At 44.7% G+C, this 23,473-nt stretch overlaps 1 protein-coding gene across 4 annotated transcripts in view; it reads right to left on the bottom strand.

The window, feature by feature from the left end:
- Positions 1–23,473, bottom strand: part of MBOAT2 (membrane bound O-acyltransferase domain containing 2) — a 154,051-nt gene that overhangs the window by 69,587 nt on the left and 60,991 nt on the right. For 2 of the 4 annotated variants that reach the window (XM_025148772.3, XM_025148771.3), the window contains exons 3-4: positions 6,489–6,634; positions 3,507–3,584 (exon numbers count right to left, since the gene is read on the bottom strand). In XM_025148772.3, the coding sequence (XP_025004540.1) occupies positions 3,507–3,538 (32 nt within the window). In that variant the 5' untranslated portion in view covers positions 3,539–3,584; positions 6,489–6,634. Of the gene's footprint in view, positions 1–3,506; positions 3,585–6,488; positions 6,635–20,993; positions 21,184–23,473 lie in introns of those variants that run through there. The other 2 variants (NM_001031090.2, XM_025148773.3) reach the window with 2 other exon arrangements.

Consider the following 23,473-nt stretch of genomic DNA (forward strand, 5'->3'; position numbering starts at 1 on the left):
TATCTTTCACTTTTACCACTGAGCCACAAAAGCACCTCAAATATAGAACCTCAGTGACAAATTCCAGTTCTTTTCAGGAAACTCTGTTCACCACTCCATTTTTCATTTAAATACCACCATTGAAATAAGACTTATGTTTAAAAAAAACTACTGCTTTTAGTTAAAGTCACATCTCAGGTAACCAGTCTGCTAGTAATTAATTTTTTCTGAAAGTTGTAAAATACAAAGGTAAGATTTGCTTTCTTCTTGGCATGTCCAATATTTCTTTTTGCATGGAGTTTTACTTCCAAATCTCTCCCTCTCCCATTATTGAAGTAAGGCTTTCATCTTTAACACAACGTGCATTGCCAAGACTAACATTTAAAAGCAATAGCTGCAGAGAGTTCAGATACCTTAGGAAGATCACAAAGGTAGAAGCTTGGCAGAACAGCAAGAATTCAAGGAACCAAAGGAAATACATGAAGAAAATGACAGAGGTCTGAAAGACTGTCAGCACCAGACCTGAAAGTCTGTTCTACAGAACACAGAAATTCAGCAAAACTTGTTCCTTGCTTCAAATGGTAAGGATGTCAGCATGCCCACTATAGAGCAGCTGAACTGATAAATAGTCTAAAAACTTCACTTGTTTCTTAATTTGTCAAAACAAATTTTAGGGATGCTGGAGAGAATAAAGTCCTGGTACAAAGAATGACAGGGATAACCATTTTCCCAATTCATAAACTCATCTGCAGGGTGACAGGCAGGAGAAGAGTAAAATCAACTTCAGTGAATGAATTTGGATGTAAGTTGGATATAGCCCTGGCACAGATTGCCCAGAGGCTGTAGGGTCTCCTCCTTGGAGATTCCCAAAAGCTGCCAGGATGAGGTGCTGGGCACCCTGCTCGAGCAAGGGCTGGATGGATCCAGAAGTTCTCCTGCCCTCCTAAGCCACACTGTGATTATCACAGAAGAAAATTTTGCATAATATGCAAGTGCTTTTTCAATCCAAAAATCACTTGAATCCATATTTCCATCACATATAAGTATTTGGTGTTCTGTGGTATCTGAATTTAAGCAGCATATGTACAGTGCAGGTAACCTCTTAACTGGGACTGCCAGGCAGTGGGCTCTTCTACCACCAATGAAGTAGAACACAAAACAATGCAGGCATATAGAAGTACTCTGAATAGCTGTATATACACACACCTACCAGCAGGACATGGGCAGGGCCATACCACCTGGTCTCAGGGCTGGAGAACCTGAGTGCCATGTGAAAAGTAGTGTCACAGGAGAAAATCAGGGTGTAGTCCTTCTGTAAAAGGTACTGACATACAGAGACACTGAGTGACTCTACTCCTCCCAGGGTACTGTAACAACTGAAAGTGATGATCTTATACAGCCTTTTCTGTCACCTCTTAGGAATGGCCCTTGGAGCTTCCCAGACAGCATCCAAGCATTACCCTAGTGCTGGCTGGTGGAGGCCAAAACTGCACCAAACAGGTACTGTCCGCAGTCCAACACTCGTGCTTGCTTCCTGGCCCTGCTCTTATTTCTTATTTATTCAGCACTATGAGCCTCAATATGGTTTTTGAATACAGGAAGCTACAGCCGTATTTTTCTACTGCTGCCAGGGAATAGCTAGCAGCAGAACTACTGTGCTTCCAGGCGGCCAGATGCTTAGATTTTCTATTCATACTGCTGTATCAGCAGAAATGACCTAAAAGGAGCAACTATGAATTGACTTACAAAAACTACTAGACACCAGACTAACTCTATTTCAGGCTGAGTTTCAACAACCATCTTTGAAGACACTCTAATACTCTCACCCACCTTATAGTACGAGCATTTTCTAAACTTACTGTTCATTGCAGCCTTCATCTCTATTTTGCAATACTATGCAGCACAAGCGTTATCCCTTTCACTTGAGCCAAAGTCCTTAAACAGTATTAAAATACAGTTAATAAAACAAACTCATTGAATACTTACTTGAAATAAAAATATTGCTTTATTAATAAGTCTTACTTTTCTAGTCAGCTTTAAAGTATGAGTATTTGTTCCATTTGTTACATTTTTTTCCTTCATTGAAAGAGCAGCTTTCTAGTTTCACCCAATGGTATCCTAATTCATACCATGATACTGCAACATAAGCCCAGCAGTCAAATCCGAGTTTTACCCTTCCAGGTCAGGAGCAACTGTGCCTAACAGAACACACACAATATTGCACATAGCACAGCAGTCATTCCAGCAGATAAGGTCTCAGAGTTGCACCAGCTAGTATGAGCTAGGAGAACCCAGAGCTTGTCAGTTCCCACGCTCCAACACAGGAACATAAAATACATGCATTCCCACCTGCCTCACTGGCAGTGAAGTAAATAACCACTAGATTTCTTTTCACAAGAAGTCTACAGAATCTGTCATGATGAAGACCCAGATATACCTATGTAGTGCCTCTCCTTTGCATTTCTGAAGAGCAATCGAGGTGAACCAGTTGTTTTAAAACAATTTCTTACCAAAGCGACCATTAAGGAGCAAACTGCCCAGCCAACCAACCAAAGTTCTCACATCTGTAGTTGTTTGATTAGGTCAGCCTTCGCAGACAACGCTGAAAACAATAGCCTAACATGGTGCACATCCAGAGACAGAATAAAATGCTGTTCAGTAGCAGTATAAAGGAACAGATTGTTATAACAGGATCATGAAAGTCACCCCGGCTTCCTGGGTAAAGCAGTTCTCCTTTTTGATTCTTTTACCAGCATCTTTCCTGACAGCTTCATTCACGTCAGGAACCTGTTCAAGCACAGATTTGCTGTTTTACTAAGCATTTGTGCAGGAGTTCACACTGTGGGAACCTAATTTGGTTCTGATCTCTAGACTAGTGGAATATTAAAACATATGCATACAGTAATAAGAGACATGTGTTTCCTGGTTTCGAGACTGATTTAAAAAAGAAAAACAAGCTGTGTTCTGCATGGCTTCAGATACTGCTAATCTAATCGTGTGCTCAAGCAAACCTAAAATAATGCCCTACATATTTAATTTTATGATGGTATTTTTGTCTAAGACAGCAGTCGCTCTGTGCTTTCTTACAAAAGAAAGAAAGGGGAGCATGGCAAACAGTACCTTAATATCTATCTCAGAGACTGACATATCTCTTCAGACAGACATCTTCCTTCTACTAGCAACAGATGTTATCAAAATACATTTGTATCTCTATCTTATATTTTTGAGAAACCTAACATTATTAAGTAATGGCAAAAAAAAATCAGAATGCTGAGAACGTTGTTATCCCCAGTCTCAGTGGGGATATTGCCAATTATAACAAGCTTCAGACATTCAAAAAGGGAGGCAAAAATACCCAATAAATCATTTTCTCTCCTGGAAAAAAAAATCACAGTTAGCAGAAATCAAATACTGAAAGATCTGGGCATGCCACTACAACTAGAAACAGCATAAACACACAGCTGCAAGGAAGCACAACAGTAGCATTCTCAGTTTATCTATTATCATGCTTTAGAATAAAAACTTACTTGTGCATGTTTTCCACTCCTATAATGATCATGAGATAGTAGGAAATTCCACTTTGTATAACAAAATGTAAGGCATACCTAGGAGGAAAAAAATAATCACTCAAGGCATTTTCATTAATGACAATCAACCACATTATTTATTTACTTAGTGTTAATTTGAAGGGCCTTCTCAAATTATAACTCCATCACTTCTTACCAAAAAATTAAAATGCATTCTATTTATGCCTGCAGCAACCCTCACTCCTCCCAGCAGCTTCCCCCTTTAGCACAGCACAGACAGTAATAATGAGCAAAGACTACAGACTTAACTAGAATTCTCCAGCTAATAAACAAGAACATAAAAACGTTGATAATCTTAAGGTACAAATAACAGGCCTTACAATACTTTCATCTGGCATTATTTCATGAGTAAATAACATGAATGCTTTGTGGCTCAGCTCCCGTATCTGTCCCTTCACTTATCTGCAACAGATCTCAGATAAGGCCAAGCATATTTTAGTAAGCACAGTATCAGTATAAGGGAAGGTTTTCCTTTCCCAAGCAGTAAGTACTGCAGATCTGCCCAGCCAGCCTCCTTCCCCAGGTGGTCAGTAGCTAAGTAGGGATGGGGAAAAGCGTTCTGTCCTCAACCAAACTTGATACGCTTTCAGTTCGGTGCTCTTAGTGCCTCAGCAACATTTACATGTACTCAAGTGATACACTGGTCTAGTTTGGGATTTTTCCCCATGAAAAGCAGCCTCAAAGCAGCTACTGTTCTGTTCTCCTGGTCTGCTTTTTTTGTTGTTGTTGTTGTTTTGGCTTTTTTGTTTTGCTTTTTTTCCTCCAGTTTGTCAGCAACTGTGTAATTTCACTCTTTATTCATTCACTAGGAGATACCTTAAAAGCTACTCAGCAAGAGACCTGCAAGAAGTCTAAACGTGATGAACTCATGGAAACAAATTCACTTGGATATTAATTGACCTTGAAAAATAACTTTTAATGGAAGATTCAGTCAGTACTTGCTGCCATGCTTCACTAACAGCTAGGTAGTAAACAAGGGTAGCTACCCTTGTTTAAGTTATGACTACCTAAAATTCAAATGCACATTTATCACATACAAATGCCCATTAAAAATATATTCACTTTCTCTTTTCATATCAACCACATATAAGCAACACCACATAACAAAGACAGTGTTAGTGAAATGAAAAACATCACGTCAGGAAGGTTGCTTTTTAAACGGATTGAGGGATATATTACAGTAAAGCCTGAAGAAGCTCACATTGACATGGATGGTGTATCAAGATTACAGTCCCTGAAAATATTTCTTTCAGTACAAGCCTCATTAACAGTAGCAATTTAATTTTTTGAATATGAGATCAATCATATAAGCATCTAAATACTATATGGAGCAGTGAATTTCAGTTATAAACAAGTGGTATTCTAGGCCTACTGTGCTATTGGCCAGTATCCCCAAGGAGTGATCCCTTTTCTTCCTGTCCCACATCACCATCACAGGTGTTACAAAGCATTACAAGAGCAAAACAAACAAAACCAAAGAGTAGTAAAACCTTGAAAACAAACTTGCATAACATACACTTAAGCAATAGGAATAAGTTGGTACAAGTGAAACTGAATTATCAGTCAGAATTATCTTTTATCAGATGTACTGCCAATGAGAAAGAAGCTTCCACAAGTCTTTCTTTACGTCTGCTGGGAATGGAGGTTTTCTTTCTCAAGTCTCCCAACTACAACACTGAGATAGGAATATTTGGTTACACTTGTCATTACAAGCTACGCTGAATGATTTCTGCTTCCAAAGCAATACAGATACAGAATGTGCTTCTAAAGCTTACACAGCTCTCACGAAAACCACGTCTGCTGTATCATTCTCCTTGTTTGCAGCTAGGACTTTAAGTCTTTGACAGCAGATTGCTCAAAGCAAAATACCAGGGCCAAAAGTTGAGTAAATGCATGGGAGTTACACAGTTACATATATAAGTAAATGGCATATGTAAATCCAAAGAGTAAAAGTTTGATGTTTCCTAAATTTAGAAGTAATACTTATCAAATAATGTTGGACAGCCTCTGTAACATGCCAAAGTAGAGACCAAATCCGTGGCTTGGAATCCAAGATTTATTTATACACGCTGTGCACAGACACACAGTGTGCACATGCTGTATGCATCTTCCCATCTGCACCCACACTCCAGCTCGAGAGAAAGGATTAACTCCCCACAGTCAGTGTAAATCTAAGCCCCCTATATACTTAAAATTGAAAAAGCAGTTTGCTTACAGTGCTCTGAACCAGCTCTTAATTCAGCTTGGGAAGATGAGAGCCGTTTCATAATTTCAAAGAAGAAAAAAGAAAAATCACTCAACTAAATTCATTCCTTCTATTAGCCCTACTACCATTCCCTTTATTAGCCCTACTACCATTCTGTCTTGGTATGCTCTGCAAAGATCAAGATGTGAAAGCAGCAATCAGAGAAAAATTAGATTTTTAAACAAAACTCCTCCTATAAAACAAAAAGAAACGTATATGAAATGTACCCCAAAATCTCAAACCAAGGACAGCTCCTTTTCAGGGGCTTGATACTACTGGGAACATCATCAGCTCTGCAGTTCTGGTCACCCTTCCTATAACAAAGTCAGATGATATTCAAGATTCAGAAGAGGACCTGGAGAGTTAGTGCATGCAGATAGTGTTGAGGAGAAATACTCTCACCACATCTGCACAGTGTCCCAAGAGAACACCTTCTAAGCACATTTAAGCTGCACCTGCTACATCCTCCCAAAACCACAAGAAGAGAGTGTTAGCTACCAGCTCACAAATGGAAGATCTTTCAAAACTTCTGCACTTCAGAAAATTTAAGGCACTTGCTGTACATTTGCAGCAGCTAAAAAACACAGGTAATGTTCTTCACATGAAAGCACTGCTTCCTGAAAACAAGGCATGAAAAATTTATGAATCCTTTAAAAGTGAAATTAAGTGCAACTTACCATCCAAAACAAAAAAGTGCAAGATAAAGGCCCAAGAGGGTTGCAACAACATGTCTTATAAATGGGCTAGTTTTGCTTGAATGAAGGTATGTTCGAAACCAAATAGCCGCAAGCAAGGCAAACAGTTGGCACACTACGAAGTTGACCTGCATAAAAAAGAAAAAAATCAATTCTCACACTTGTGAATTAAAACTAGCTGACAAACCATACACAGTTTGCAACTTGCAGAACTTTGGGCTCTCCCACGGCTCTTCTCACAGCACGTCACCCTCAGAGCTTCTCCCAAGAGCTCCCTCCACCAAGCACAAAGTAGGGCTTCCATCAGCAGCCACATAGAAAGGATTCTTCAAAGCTGTAGAGGCAATCTGGGCACATATCAAAAAAGTTCTGTACAGCAAACCACTCTTCTCTCAATCACGGACACATTTATACTCCTCAGTAATGTGAAGATGGGAGTTTTTTATTTCCTTTTTTTTTATTAAACTTAATTATGTGAGTTGAATTGGGACAACCTGCAACCACAACCTACAGAACTCATCTTCTTAACCATCCATAGATTTCCCATTTGCAAGGAAGAATTCCCCTTCTACTGTTCTACTCCAAGCCCTTCTGCACCAGCAAGTTACACAAGCATTAAGTGCTAGCAGGGAAAGCAGCTGTGGGCACAGCACTGCTCTTCTTAACAGGAGCAGGTTCCCTAAGCTCATCTGTCACTTACACTTGGCCATCCATTTGCTTACTCCCACATTTACATTATGCTTTTAACAGTATCTGAAAAATCCTAAATGAATGAGGAGATATTCTTTCAGGGCATAACTTGACCTGTTTTCTCTCCATTATACGCACTGATGCAAATGAAAGAGATTTATAAGTCGGAATGAGTCTCTGGATTTAGTGGAAAAGTTCCATACAAAACAGTTGGATTTAATGAACCACGGAAAGAAACAAACTGAACAAACAAACATAGGGGAAGATTAAAAAAATAAAGCCCAAGTAATTAAGTATGAAGTCAGTATTGACATGTGTTTTGAATATTTCTTATAGAAATCACATTATGTGCACTACAGAACAGTCATCTGTTTGCAACCCTAAGAACTCGCACCCCAGACAGACTGGGATGGGGAGTGAGAGAAGAGAGGTTACTTCTGAAAGCAAGGTGGCAAGGACCGGGGGAGAAAGGCCAACAAGGTCTGGCTCCTTTGGTTGCCATGGCAAGGGGAGAAGCGCTAGGCATCTCCAACCTGTACCACAGTCTCTACAGGAGCAGACAAGCTGAACAGCAAACCCTGAACTTCACAACTCAGAATAAACCTGTAGGTTTAGTGACATGGAAAAGTCCCAACCAACACAAAGCACTACAGAAATCTCTAAGGATGACAGTTTACGGTGTTGGTCTTTGAAACACACAGCAAATGACCCAAGCAACACAAGCCTGTTCTGAAATCCTTCCCCAAAAGTGACTCCGCAGTTAGCAGGGAGTGCTTTTAAACTGCTCTTCCCAAAAATGCACAGATGGATGCACACTGGGATGCACAAAAGACACCACCACAACATTCACACAGCACCTTGGGGCCATCCCCTAACCCTACCCATCCACCCCTAACGTTTGCCTCACAAGGCACAGAAACATAGATTAGAAAGCACTAGTGGTTTTTACAGCCTTGTATTACACCAGATGCCCCCAAGCTTTAAATACATATTTACAAAAGCAAAATACACATAAGTTAAGAGTTGAAAACCATGCATCTCCCATTTAGCCTTTACATATACCTCCTCCTGGTAATGCTCCTCTGTTCTCCCCAGCTGGATTTCTGCTTCATTCAGCACATGGACAGTTGCCCAGTTTTTGCCTGTATCCTCCAAGCCATTAAATACTTACCATCTGCATCTACACCAAATACAAAACCTTACATTTCCCCATAGGCATGTTTATGCAGATCTGACCACAGCATGGGAAGAATATACAAGATAATGAAAGTCCAAAGCGTAAACTAAATGCCCACTAATTTCAGCTGCCTAATTTCCAACACACGGTGCCTGGTTTTTCAGTCAGTACTTTCAACAGCACTTCAATTGGAGCTGTGCTTTGAAAATACAGCTTCAGCTGCTCTTATGAATATTCAGCATTCCTATAAATAAGGCCCAAAGTAGCTCAGAACGCAAGCAAAACCTAAAGTCATCACGATGACATTTTCATTACGTTATTTCTCCAGATTGCTAGAACTCTGTGGCAGACACAGATGTGAAAAACAGCAAAGCAGGAGGACCCGTATTCTGAATGAGGAAAGGAGATCACATGGAAGAGAGGTTGTGAACATTGCTGGGCTGCATCACAGCCTGATAGATAATTCTCATCTGATGCTTCTCCTGATGTTGAAGCACATACTATTGCAGGCTAAGTAGTCACTTAGCAGACACCTAGAATATCTGATTCCTTACATTTTAAAAAGAAACAAAACAGCATTTCTATGACAAATTCAACGCTTACCTGTTTGCAATTACCAGTTATTGCTTCAGCCCAAAGCACAGATTCCTGCCACTCCAGCTACCAAAAGTACCAACTCATTTCACATGGAAATAAGATTAATCCCCTGCTGGTCCTATAGGAGGCAAAGAGAGACTCTAGGCTTCCAAAGCCCATCCTGCTCACTTCCAATTCCAGTGTCTACACTGTGCTGTATGGCAGACAGGTGGACTGATGAAGCAGCCTCCCAAGCATCCTCACTTAAAGATGCTTTGGCATGCATGCTACAGCAGTGTCCACACAAATCAGAAATATACATATTTTAATTTAACCTGAACTGAACTAGAAGATATGTTCCCAAGAAAATGGGACATTTAGTCTGTGGACCAGACCTAAGCAGAAGCAGAATTTCCTAAAATCAGCATAGTATCAGTGATGGGGCTTCAGTAGCAACATCATCCTATAGATACACTCCAACTGCACCACAGTGTTTGACATGAACAAAGCCCAAATCTAACATTCAGCCTTTTCTCAATCACATCTCCCATCTTCACTTAGCCTCAACTAGAAAGAACTTTGCCCTGAGCTGCACGACCATCTGCAGACATACAACCTGCCTTGAAATACAGCACAAAAAGTGAATCAGCTTGCCAAAAGGCAAATGGAACAGTCACTCAGAGAGCAAACAAGGAGCTAGGTACAAGGGCAGGGCTGGACATCATCATTGTGCAAGCTTACACAGAAAACACGTGCACAGCCAGGCTATTCAGCTGGCAAATATTACACATAGTAACCTCAACATCTGGCAGTGATAGACTCAGGTACTTCCTGAAAGCTTACATCAAACCCTTATAACGTTCTGAGTATGGGCAGAATACAACTTTTAAACACCTTATGACTTGGTCAGACTCAAACAGAACACCCACAAGGAACAAAGAGAACACACCACGAAGGCAGCATGATTCATTCGACAGACCTAACTCTAGCTTGTCTCCCCTAAGTCATAAAAGCCGCTCCTACAAGCAGCTCAGGTTTTATGGAGGAATAAAAACTTGGATCCATTTGAAGTCAAGATGTCTTAGGGGTAAAATATATATATATATATATATCTGATCCAAAGTGTGCAACAGCAAGTTTCACCCCAACGTGTTGTAATTCAGTGTATCTATAAAATAAAAATAGAGTTTTTGACCTCCTCTTGTTACATGCCATACCAACAGCTCAGCTTATGGGGACTGTAACGCTCGTACTCCCCATATAACTTTCCATTACATGCTGCTGTGTGTGCACATGGAAGAATTAAAAAAAACAAACAACTTACAGTGATGATGCAAATGATCATCTATGATCATTCAGCAATGATCAATGATCATTCAGCAGCTATTGACACAGATGCCTATCAAATCCCTCTTAGACACATTAAGGTATTCCAAAACTTGCCATGTGTATCCTAGCAATTTTCAAGTTCAATCCACTATTTTGGCACAAGAGCAGTGGTACAACACAGTTTCTCTGCACCTTTTGTGCCAAACATGACAGTGGCACATGAGTACAGACCAGTTTGAATGCTTGGGCTATTTGAACCCAGCTGTTCTAGTAAACCCATTGCACTGTTAAATGCATTAATCTACACGACAAATTTCCCACTTGCATACACTGTGCAAACGTCAATAGAAAGTCTGTAACAACTTCTTTTAAAAAAACATTGATTCTATGTTTAAATGCAATTTCTGACATGCATTTGTAAAAACACTCTGTTTCTCAAAAAAGGAGTTTGAGGAATCTATTCTTCATATAAGGAAAAGAAGAAAAAGGCTACCGACTGCTCAGGATTTCCAGCTTCAGAGTTTTGGCAAAACCACTTAATTTGAACTGCTAGAAATGGCCTATCTTTGACATAGGCAGCATCTAAAAAATATTAATGGTTTATTAAAAGTTCACATTAGAATGAAATATAGAAGATAATTTCTCTCAAACTCATTTTTAATACACTGCTGAGCAATTTTTATGCACCGATTAAGATTTTAACGACAAGAACACCTAGAAGTCCCATATCACTGCCCATTGCATACTGCTCTTCATGTCAGTTAAGTCAAAGCCATCAGCTGAAGACTTAAAAACATCCACTGATGATCCCCAAAAGCTCCTTCCGACACAGGAGAGCTGATGCTTCCTTACAGCAACCAAAGAGCAGTACAGATGGATCTCCTTCTGTCCAATTTCTAACCACAATGATCCTGTAATTGCCTATTGCCAACCACTAAAAAACCAAAAGTGACAACTATTATTATTTGAAAGCAACAATCAAGTTTTCAATCGAAAAAATAATCCCACGACAAGAATGAAAATCAAAGCATCAGTAATTTACTTCAGTTCTTTGGGAAAGGTCAGAAAGAATTCATCAACATCTGATGAAGTTGAAGGATACTTGACTGCTCCATTCAGAGAACATCACAAACTGACAGGGCATTCGTCTTTCAGTTCAAAGGCCATAAACCTTCTGGTGATGCTTTCAAGTCCATTTTTGGTTCAAATAATACCAATCACCTTCCATGATGAAGATTCAACTCATCAGCACTCCCGCCCTGATGTCTCAAACACGCCCCATGAGGAATATGAGGAAAAGGATGTGAAGCAGCAGTAATTATTTTAGGTAGTATCAGTGTGGGAGATGTTAACTCTGTGTTCTTAGTAGCAAAGACTGTGCTGCTCTATGTTTAGAGACTACCCAATGTGAAGGGACAGCCATTTTCAGACCAGACTTCCAAGCACAACTCCTCTAAGAGCAGCCACTTACTCTAAGCCTGTGTTCTACCCACTGTCAGCCAACTTCTCCAATGCTGGCAATAGCTTGCCACCATTAGACTTCATCTTTTCATGAATATTAGGAAGCAGCTTTAAGCACTTGGATTCTGAATGCTGTCCTTCTGAGCTGATTGTACTCTAAAACAAAGACTGACATGACTACAGTTAACAACACTACCTCTATTTCCAGCATCAATTTTCAATTTCTAGCTTGGAATTCTTAATTACGTTAGAAAACAACATATGCATTTTACATTGAAAACAACCAGTGCTCATTCATCAAGGCTGGGAAGAAGACAGCTGAACAGTATTCTCAGCTCATACAGGTGTGGCATTATTGGATTATAGGCACTGAGCTTTGAACACCTACGTGTGCATAGCAATAGCCAAAATCTAGGAGCAAGTTTGCTCCAAAGGTGGAAACTGTAATAAAGCCTGGGTATTTTTGGTGGTGGTATCATTCCCACCCCTCACCCCCCGTGTCCCCTCTACATCAATGACAACCTAACACCTGCTTCTGCTGAGCAAAAACTGGTTTGGCCACTTAAAGATTGCAGAACTCAGAGTAAAAAAGCATAAATGTTTACTGCATCAAAACAACTGTCCAGGATTCTGTTGACAAAATGTGGTTCCAAACAATTCAGCTACTGAGCTATCCAAAATGTGGCTTTTTATTGCACACGCATGCACATCATGATTAACCTTGACCTCTGCTCTGCCACTGGAGTATAAGCAACACACAAGATAGTCAAATGTACATTTGAATGGAAAACTTTTATTTACAAGTGCTACTCCAAAAGTAATATTTTATTATGTTGGCCCACAGCATCAGAGGTAGACATTAGTGGTATAGCAGCAGAGTTGAACCTTCCCACCAATATCCCATTACATGTTGCTGCTTTGTGACAGATGGCAGCAGAGGGGCACTGACACAATGGTGTCTGACAGGGAAGTGTGTATGAAGCAAAGGTGTGTCACTGAATGCCTCCATACAGAAAAAATGGCACCCACTGGCACTTGTGAACATTTATAGAGCTCAAACAGTGGAGGTGAGCATGTTGGGGGGTGGGTGGTGCATTTCACCAATGGTGACAGCAACACGAAACACAAGCTCCATTCTGGATGGTCACACAGATTTTATGAGCACAGCAAACAGGTTCACGTTCATCACGGGCAAAAACTCAGAGCTAACAGTGGTGGCTATAATGAAAAATAACGTTTTGTAGCTGAGAATTTGTTCTATCAAATGGTGTTAGTGGTCTCTTTGTATCTGTTTTAGGTTCCATTGAAATAAATAGGAGGTATTAATTTCAGAGCAACCTATGTCATACTTAGAGTAATAATTATCTAAAGTATACATTGAGTTTTTTTTATAACTCACTTTTCTATCCATTTGAAAAAGATAGCCAACATATTTGGGAGTATTCTTTTCAAATATAACCATAAACGTGCTCTTGCCATTGCTCTACTATCATACTCTGGTATATAAGAAATTGAAACTGAAATCCCACTTTAACAGTAACACTTGTTTATAAAGCTTATAGAAATCCAGGAACAGCAGCTGTCCCTTTAGTTAGCAAGTAAAACAAACATTCCCCACCCATCACTAAAACATTAAGGTCAGCTCTTTTGTGTTCTCAGAAGAAAAAAGAAAAAGGGAAAAAGGACAGGATCTCACTGGTGTCTCCATCATTTCTATTTGCAGGAAGTCAGAGGCCTGAAGCATCTCTCTTATGAAGAAAGGTTGAGAGAGCTGGACTTGTCCAGCCTGGAGTGAAGAAGGCTTCAGGGAGACCTCAGTGCAGCCTTCCAGCACTTGAAGGAGCTTCTTATAAACAGTAGGGGGACTGACATTTTACACATGAAGACAGTGACAGGACAAGGAGGGCAGTTTTAAACCAAAAGAGGGGAGAGTGAGATTAGATTTTAGGAGGAAGGTCTTTACTTGGAGGGCGGTGAGGCCCTGGCACAGCTGCCCAGAGAGCTGTGGGTGCTCCATCCCTGCAGGCACTCAGGGCTGGGTTGGGTGGGCCCTGGGCAGCCTGAGCTGGTGGGGGGCAGCCAGCCCATGGCAGGGGTTGGGTGGGTGGGCTGTGAAGTCCCTTCCAACCCAACCAGCCTGTGATTCTATGAAGTTGGCCACCTCCAACGTCTCCAAGCACCAAGCTCCATCAGCAGACACAATGCACGATGCAATCTGTTAAAGCAATGGATGCTACTGAGAGTTGCTACAGCTTTTCAAATTAACTCGATTTCCTTTTTCTCCAACTTCTTGTATTCAGAGAAGCATTTGTTAACACATTCAAAAGTCAGGCCTTCTCCTCATCTGGCAGCCAGCGCTGGGCTTCTGTACATTTCCTGCAGATTCACAGTGCCACATCTTTCCAGCTTGCCAGACTCCAAGGAAAAAAACCACCACCACAACACCTCATTGTTCTCTGGACTATGAGCCCACTTTCTGAGGAACATGTAGTATCTGCTTCTTGTTAGTTTCCTTGTTAAATGACAGACAGGAAGAAGTAAAAATCAAGACTATCACCCCAGCAGAAGGCAGGTAATTCCTATTCTTTCTGACCTATAGAGGAAGCACTGCCAGTATGGAAGACAACAACTGCAGTTACACAACCTAACAGGCTGCCCACAAGCCGTGCTGCAAAACACAAGCATCTTCTTCAGCTTAGGCCACTTGAATTAGACATAAATGGAAACACCCAAATCTCACATACTGCAGTAACATTGCACTGTTACAGCCAGCCCAAAACAGCACCTTCCGCTTTGGATATCTTATTCCAGGGCAGGAGGCAGAGGTAGGGCTCCTTCACAAAGGTGGCTTGGCTGTTGAAAATATCATTTAAATGAAGTAGATAAATTGAAATAGCCCAACTGCTCTATTTGCTTCAAGGAATGCAAAAATACAAAAAACAATGCCTGATGCTGACGTTTACTTATTCACCTTGGAAAGCAGCTTCGAGTGAAGAAGTGCACCAACACACCCCTTAGAAGTGGCACTGGAAAGATGCATGCATTAGGCAAACAGGATTCCACCTGGCTGTGTGCAGCCTTCTCACCTTCCAAGAGAAAATAAAACCCCACAGCCTAAACTCCCTTTGGGAAACAAGAAAGAAGCAGGAGAACCTTTACTCATGAGAAGTGCACAGGTCAAAATGAGCAACTTGTTAAAGACATAGAATCGTAAGTGTTGGAAAAGGCCACTCGGATCATCTGGTCCAACTGTCAACTCATCACCACCATGCTTACTAAATCTCATCCCTCACTGTCCCTAAACGTGTCACAATTAAGGCTGCAAAGGATGCAGCACAGATCTTCATCAGGTCAAAAAAAGGTAATCGGGAGTTAAAAAGAAACAAGTATTGAGCCTAGTCAATTACATGTGAGCATTTTCCAGAACTCCTTTAAAGCAGCGCTGTGCCCACCAAAGCCCTCTGAGGAAGAAGAGCTGTATAGCTGCAGTACAGCTGATTTACGACAGCAGCTCTTCAAAAACAAACAAAGCAGCACAGTAGCAGCTATTCATTCAGTGAAACAAGTTACTCTTGTCATCCTCAGCGTGCCTTAATGCTTTTTCTTTATTAACCTGTTCTCTGGACACTTCAGTATTTCTTCTCAGCATCCCAGGACGTGGTGTGTTTTTGCAGCACTTCCTGAAGGGCACCCTGGATGCAGGAGTGACTCGAGCACCAGGCAGTGAGCATTCGTTCTTACAGCAGCTACATGAATTGCCTAAGGATGGGAAAAACAATTGGACAAAACAAAGCAGTAACTCCAGACTGCTCAGGTAAAGCATGTCCATTTCTGCTGCTCGCTGGAGAAACCCTGGGCTGTAATTATCTTTCAGGCTTCCCATTACTTCACAAAGACCTGGAGAAATCCCCACTATGAAAGCAATCGAGGCCGTATCAAAGGGAAAGCTCACCATCGCCTCCATATAAATTAACAAACGTAAGTAGCTATATCCTTCATGTCTCCACAACAGTGCTCATGAACCTGAAATAAACAGAGACAAACTCCTTTTTTGCACTAAGTCTTCCCTGCACTTAAGATACAATTCATCTTTCCCAGCACTGCAATCGGCGTCTGCTGCCTTCTTTCCATCTCTGTCAGCTCCCACTCCTTCCTTCAAGGCACTCACTGTCTCCTGCCAATTTTTTTTTCCCCTCTTCTCTCAGCAATTTCATCCTTCTCTACACATGTCACGCAGTGCAGCTCCATCCAGCATCACCCGGAGCACAGCGTGCAGGTGTTGCCTCAAACACTGGATTCCAGGAAAGGTGTAACTGCAAAGAGACTGGAGCTATTTGATGGTATGTTCCTGAACTTTCCTTCAAAAGAGTGGAAGAGAAGAAGCCAGAAAGATATCTACCACTCTTGTACCTTGCTAGCAAATCTGGAATATCTGAAATACCCACTGAAAGGGAATGGCACAGAGAACGCAGAGCACAGCACTTCTTGCTGCTTCTGTTCACCCACCACAGCCTCCATCCATTGCCAGTGGAAATCACACCACCACCCACCCTTCATTTTTCTGACTGCTAGGGGCAGATATGGGAAGCACAGGGCAAAGGAGGGCCACAAAGCACTTGTCCTGCCACTCCCTTGCCTCAACGCTAGGATTTCACACACCCATTAGTACTACTTTTACTCACTTCTATTACTCATACATTTCCTGGGTTACATCAGCGAAAGTCACTAACAGAATAAAGCTTGGACACTCTTCGTGCCTTTACATTTTTTACTCATAGACTCATTAAGGTTGGAAAAGACCACGAAGATCACCTAGCTCAACCCCACCCCACCCCACCATGCCTACTGACCACGTCCCTCAGTGCCACATCTCTATGGTTCTTGAACACCTCCAGGGATGGTGACTCCACACCTCTCTGGGCAGCCTGTGCCAATGACTGACCACTATTTTGGAGAAGAAACGTTTTCTAATACCTAGCTATAACCTCCCTTGAATATATATAGTTTAATAATTCCTAAGACAAATACTAGGCCATCTATATTCTGGACAGTTACACAAACATTTTATTTTCCCCTCTAAATCTAAACAAAAAAGGCTTTCATTAGATTCATGCATTTCAGTCCTCAGGAGGCTGTGTTAGGTTGCCTGAGCAGAAAACAAGGCAGACTACAGCATCACTAATGCCCCAACCTTCCCAGCATACCAGAGAGCTATGAGATGTGTCCAAATGCTTCCTGCAGGGAACTGGGCTGCTAAGCAAAACGATTACCCATACCACCTCCATGCCTGGTCTTCTACCCACACTCCAGCAGGAGCTCATCTCCAAAGCATCCGAAGTCAAAACATCACCGTTGCGTTTTTCCAGTCATATGCATTTAAGAACTGCACAATTCATAGGAACGTACAAGGGAAAATAATCCTGCCTACCCTTCCTGAAGGCAACCAGGAGAAATGTGAGGCTCTGCATTGAAGAAACTGCTATCTGGTCTACATAAGTGAGCACATTATTCAAATTAAAACTAACATTACTGTTGGGGGGAACAGAAAAATAACAGCAAGAGATGAGTAGAAACGAATAGCAAGGAAATGTGGTGACGTCTGTTGAAAAACACTGCAGCTCTGCTGATCTTATCTGGAAGGTGATCTCTGCAGCTTGCTGATCCAGTTCTTCAGCCCGTGCTCCACAATCTCCACATCGATCTCTCAGGCAAGTGCCGACAGCTGATGCTCACATACCGGCATCACCCAGCACCCATCTCTGCTGCCCAGCGACTCCTCTGTAACTGCTATCTGTTTCTATGGCAAATCAACTGCGGGAATATTTCAACTAATCTTTGCCGATTTTCCGATCCAAATTTTGCTCCCTCTGGTGGAAGCAGTGAAAGAGCGAAGACCACACTCTGAGCCAAGCTTTGCTCTCCTAGGACCACCCTCGGCTCACAACTAACTTAAACATCCCCAGTGTAAAGATAGGTGAGCTGGCACACCAAGAGACAAGCTACTTGTTAATAGGCCATCAGCAAGACAGTGCCCGAGCTAGGAACGGACCGCAGCCCAGCACGCTGCCTGCCAAGGCTTCTCCTTGCAGGAAGAAGCAAGCAGCAGGCACACCAGCATGACAGGAGCGTGGATGGGAAAACTAGAAGCCCAGGTGAGAGACGAGGCTGTAACACAACACTGAGAGCTGCAACCTCGATGCATTATGCAACAAAACCCTTCAGCAGCCAAGCCTTCCTGGTAATTCTTGTTGCATTTCTCTAGCTGCAAGGGGAGGGAATGACATAACTACTCCTATTCCCTGTCTTGTCAAACAAGACAGAGGGAGAATCGTGGGCAATTACATGCATTCACTCTTCATTAACTTTAAGGCCCCAAGACGCAGAGCTGTCAACAGGATGCTTCCCTTGCTGAGCAGGAAACCTGGCTGCTCCAAGAAGTGAGAAGATAAGAGGTTTTCACCCCAAGGAGTGCATTTCTTTTCCTATAACTATATAGGAAAAAGGTCTGCATGCTTGCCTTCCCAAATCTACAGAGACAGCCTCAGGTTGCTGATCACACCAACCATCTTCCCCAGCATCTTCAGACTGAGAACAACAAAGGGATTTAGTGAAGGTAGAAGCAGCCCACCACAAAACGCATTTGGTTTTCAAAGCAGGCACTTTGTGCAAGACAAGGGAAGAGCCAAAGGAAGGGTTAATACAGGGGTCAGTTATAGCATAACACCCTGTGCAGCATAGTCACAGAAGAGGAGCAACGAGCTCTTTTCCACCCCAGTAGCCAACTGGTGGCCCACTATCAAGAGAAAAGGTGATGAAGAGCAAACAGTTAAAGAAGCAGAGCTCTCCCCGTGCAACACAGAGGAGAAGGAGGTTCAGGTTGGATATCAGGTTCCTCACCAGAGGTGGTCAGGCACCAAAAAGGCTCCCCAGGGCAGCATGCACAGCCTCAGTGCTCTCAGACATACGGTCTGATTGGGTGGTCCTGTGTGGTGCCAGGAGTTGGACACAGTGCTCCTTCCCGCCTGGGATATTCTGTGATCTCACAAGCATGCGCAGTGGCTCTGGCAAAGCTGCCATCCCCCATCTTCCAGGCTGGTCCCCAGCTGGCACACTGGGGGCTGCACCAGGTCATCTCCAGAGGCCCCTAACAACCCTACGATTCCGTAACACACACTACTTTCAAACAGACCTGTGCCTCTCATTCTACCAAAAGTAGTCCATCAGCTTTCTTGCACTCAACCCACGCAGATTTTTATCCAATTAATTAGGTCAAAACTGGAGATATCAGCTTCACCTGTAAGTGCAATTTCTACTTACGTTCAGTGCCAAAAGGCAAGTTGCCTTTACCTGTGTGTTTGAGCACCCAGAGAGCAGAGCAGCACAGGCACACTGCCTGGACTCAGCCTCCCAGTCACACACCTTCGCCTCCAGTAAGACTGTATAGTGGGATCATTACAGAGAGTAATTGCTTAACCGTAAACCACAATATTTTAGATAAAAACATTAGCATCTGCTTGTGGTAAAAACCAAAATAGAGAAGCAGATAAACAAAACTTACTCTTGTTTATCCACTGGTTCTAACCGCTGGCACTGCATAGCATTGAGCGCCTGCTTCATGGCAGGACCCATCACAGCAGGACTTGGAGGTAGATGGTAGAAACAATGCACTGAACAGCAGCTCTTCATTCAGTCCTTTTCCCCAAGCACAGCTCTGTTTCCATACCCAACGTGCACACAGTGCCACTGAGTGCCACACACAACCACGGGGTGCGTTTCCTTTCTCTGCCCTCACGTTCCCCCCTCCACCACCTTCACCTCCCTGACACAGAACTCATTCCCTCTTCTGTTGTTACACACTTACTACCCAGACAGACTCTCAAACTGGCAGTTTACAAAACCCTGACCCAGAGTGTTGCTTTTTGTTGCCCTTTTTGAATCAGTTAAAGGTGCCTTCTTAGTGCAACATAGTTTTGTAACTCTTCATACCCCATTCCCACCTCTCCCTACTCAGGAGGGCCGATACTGTGACCCACCAATATAAAAAAAAAAAAGACACACACATATAGTTTTTTAAATGCTCATTACAAAAGTAATCTTCTAAACCCCATGTTTAGCCACCCTCCATTGTAATAATCCCCAAGAACTCATAGAGCTCAAGCAGAGTTATTGGCAAAAATACCTTTACAGGAGCATCTGTTGCAACACATCAAGACAGGTAAGCTCTCCAGGCTTTGATAAGAAGTAACTTCATTATCAACAAAATGCCATATCAAAAGCTCTTAAATTAAAACTAAAACGCTAAATGTAAGGCTACAGTTACAAGCAGGCGATAAGGGGACAGCAGTAAGATGCCATAAAAAGGTGATCACCTCTCATTCCACCCCCTATTTCCCAGTAAAGCCATGGCAGCAGCACACAGCACGGAGCCATACGGAGCCATACCCGCAGGAGGCAGTGCCAGCAGTGCTCAGCATCCACCCCAGCACAGCCAGCAACACCGAAACCTACCCACTCACTTATAACAGCTTTTTGGAAGGTATTTCCACGCACCCTTCACCTGTGCTTATCTCACCTACCCCCCGACACACGGAAGAACGAAAAAGAGAGAAGCACGGCAGGTAGCTCAGACGTGGATGGACGCACTCCTTCCTCCGGGTTTCATTTCAGATTACTTTCCTGCTTCTGAGGTGCACCCCGTGAAGAGCAGACATCGCCGCTACGGGAGGGCAGACTGCTCCTCTTGTTCCGTCCCATTCATTTAAGCACGAATAGAAGCATTTTTTTTCCCTTTAAGCACTCCTCACACGAAGCTCCCCGGCACCATAAGATCCACAGAACTCGCTCAGAAGTTACCGATGTAGCTACACACACACAAACATCCCGCGGACGGAGGAGGCCGGCCCCGCTCCCCCGACGGGCATTCGGGGAGCCCTCCCGTCCCGGCCCCGCTCGGTACCCCCCGGGTTCGGCATCCCCCGGGGGCCGACACCGCGCACGCCGCTCGGGGCTGCACCGCCGGGGCCGCCGCACATCCCCGCTCCGGGACTCGCGGCGCGGCCGCAGCCCCCGCGCGGCGGAGCGGCCCCGGGGGGCGATGCCCGCGATTCGGCCGCGGCCTCGGCGCGCACCCGGCGGGGCGGGGGACGGCGGCGGGCCCGCACCTGACCCTCAGCGCGAGGCGGGCGGTCCCGCGCCGCCGGGGAGACGAGGCGGCCCCGCTCTTCGCGGGGCGGGCGGCGCCGCGGCAGCCTCACCTGGTCGACGGGCAGGCGCACGGCGTTGCTGAGGGGCTGCAGCAGCGTGGAGCCCGTAGTGCTGGTGGCCATGGCGTCTCGCCCGCACCGGAAGAGGGGGCGGCGAGGCCGAAAGAACCGCTCCCTGCCGGGCGCCCGAAGCGGCGGCAGCGGCGGCGACGGCGGCAACAACGGCGGCGCGAAGAGCCCCAGCCCCGCACGGCGCCGTGACAACAAGGGGTCGGCGCGGCCCCGCCGCCGACTGACGGCGTCGGCGGCCAATGGGAGCGCGGGGCAAGCGCGGAGTGACGGGCGAGCTCGCCCAATCCCCGCCCCTCGCCGCGGGGTGGGAGGGGCCGAGCGGCTCCGCGCTCGGCGGCCGCGGCCCGGCGCGGGGTGCGGGAGGGGGAAGATGGAGCCCGGAGGGGCGGCGCTGGTGCGGGGCGCTGCGGGAGCGGGGCGGCGCGGGGATGGGCCGGCCTCGCCTGGGCCGCCCGACGCTGAGGTGGGGCCGGGGCCGCGCGCAGGTAGCGCGCGGGGCCTGGAGCCTCGCCCTGCGGCCGTGAGGGGAAAAGGATGCGGGAGGGGCGCGGAGAGGGCGTTCGGAAACAGACGGGAGCACCTGAGAGGAAACGGCATCTTCCTCCCGGGGGCCGGCAGCAGCTGCGGGGCTGCGGGCGGGGCAGCGGCCCTCCGGAACGCGGCTCTGCCGAGCGAGGGCCGGGGTCGGCCCGGTGTCACAGGCCACGAGCGGCTGAAGCCGGCAGGGCCCTCCGGGTGCGCCGTGCCCGGCCCTGCTGCTGCACGGACACCCAGAGCGCGGTGCGCCGCGTGTGGGGGCTTCTGGGGGCACCCGAGGAGGAGAGCCCGCAGCTCTGGGCAGCCCGTGCTCCGTCACCTGCGCTGCACGGAAGCGCTCCCGGTGCCCAGAGGGAACCTCCCGTGCTCCGGTTTGTGCCCAGCGCCTCTTGTCCTGGCCCTGGGCACCACGGACAGAGCCTGGACCCGCTCTCTGCGCGCTGCCTTCAGCTGTCTCTGGACATGGAGGAGATGCCTCTGAGCCTCCTGTTCTCCAGGCTGGGCAGTCACAGCTCCCTCAGCCTCTTCCCATAGGAGAGGTGTTCCATCCCCATCATGAAGAGTTCTCAACAACTGGGCAAAAAAAAAACCCCACCTCTTCCAACTTCTGACTTCAGGGAGGTCCATCTACCATGGCTGCAAGCCACAGTTTTTCCCTTATTAAGGGTCTGTTTCTTACATACACAAACCTGAAGCAGTACAACCGTAAGTGCCTTTCCAGTAGGCTCGGGCTTGCAGTAGTCTCCCTAAAGAAAGCAAGAAGTGATGTGGTGCCAACAGCAACAAGCCAGTGTGTGGCACAGCTCTTCCTCCTGCCCAGTGAGCACTGTAACACGAAACAAAGCCAAGTCCTCAGTGACTTGATGTGAGGACATGCAGCAAGCTGCCAATGAGCCTGTGCAGCGGGGTTAGTACTGAATGGTTCTGCTTTAGTACCCTGCCCTGCTTTCGTGTTGGAGTCCTCCATTGTGTCAGTGCTTTTCTTCTTCTGAACTAAGTTTTTGCGTTACTTGTTCTAAATGATGGAGGAGCCTCCAACGGAACGTACTGCTCTGAATCTGTAACTGCTCAGGAATACCGGATCTCTTGGCAGAAAGCTGCCGGTTATTCCTTGAACTTCAGTAAGCATTTAAAATATATGTGTTGTACATTTTGCCTATAATCATGCTAACTGTACGTATTTTGCCTGCACATCACGCTAATCTGTAGGTTCCCGCAAGCACAAGACTTTCACCTCGATTTTAAGTACGTGAGAAATGAAAATGAAATGTTTTGTCTTCCTAGCTGGAAGAACAGCTAGGTGAGCGATTTGCATACCCATTTAAGCTCACAATTAATTCTAATTGGTGGTAGCAGGAAAATGGAGGTAAGTGTAATTATCTGCAAACATCCAGTGCTTTTCTTACTGAGTTGAAGACCACGCTCTCCCCTTATGTTTTACTTGTAGTGTGGTCTTTTGTCTGCAGCTAAGGAGACTGGTTAATAGCTACAAATAAGTGGTTTTAATTAGTTTTCTTCACTGTGTGACAAGCAATTACGAGTGTGGTAGCATCTGCAGCTTCGGAAGCAATCGCATGATGTTTTTGAAAGTAAAGCAAAGAGCTGCTTTCAGAAAGGAGAAAAAAAAAAAAACACCCACACCTTTTCCCAGTTAATTCTGAATCAGTCCTGTAGATGTGAACCCCCCCAAATGTATGTACATACGTGTAAGTAACTTCACAGGAGTGCAGTGCCACTGTGCTCGGTCTGCAATAGGCAATACATATGTGTGTATAAAGGCTAAGCTTATTCATCTGATTCAATAAGTAGACATATCGCTACACACAGATCTTTGGAAGTCTTAAGCTAAACATTCTCACCTGAAACTGCAGAAGGACTGCGTTAGAGACTTCAGAAATAGCTCGTTTCTGAAGCCCAGTCTG

The sequence above is a fragment of the Gallus gallus genome, chromosome 3 (assembly GCF_016699485.2).
Source record: "Gallus gallus isolate bGalGal1 chromosome 3, bGalGal1.mat.broiler.GRCg7b, whole genome shotgun sequence".
Taxonomy (NCBI): Eukaryota; Metazoa; Chordata; class Aves; order Galliformes; family Phasianidae; genus Gallus; species Gallus gallus.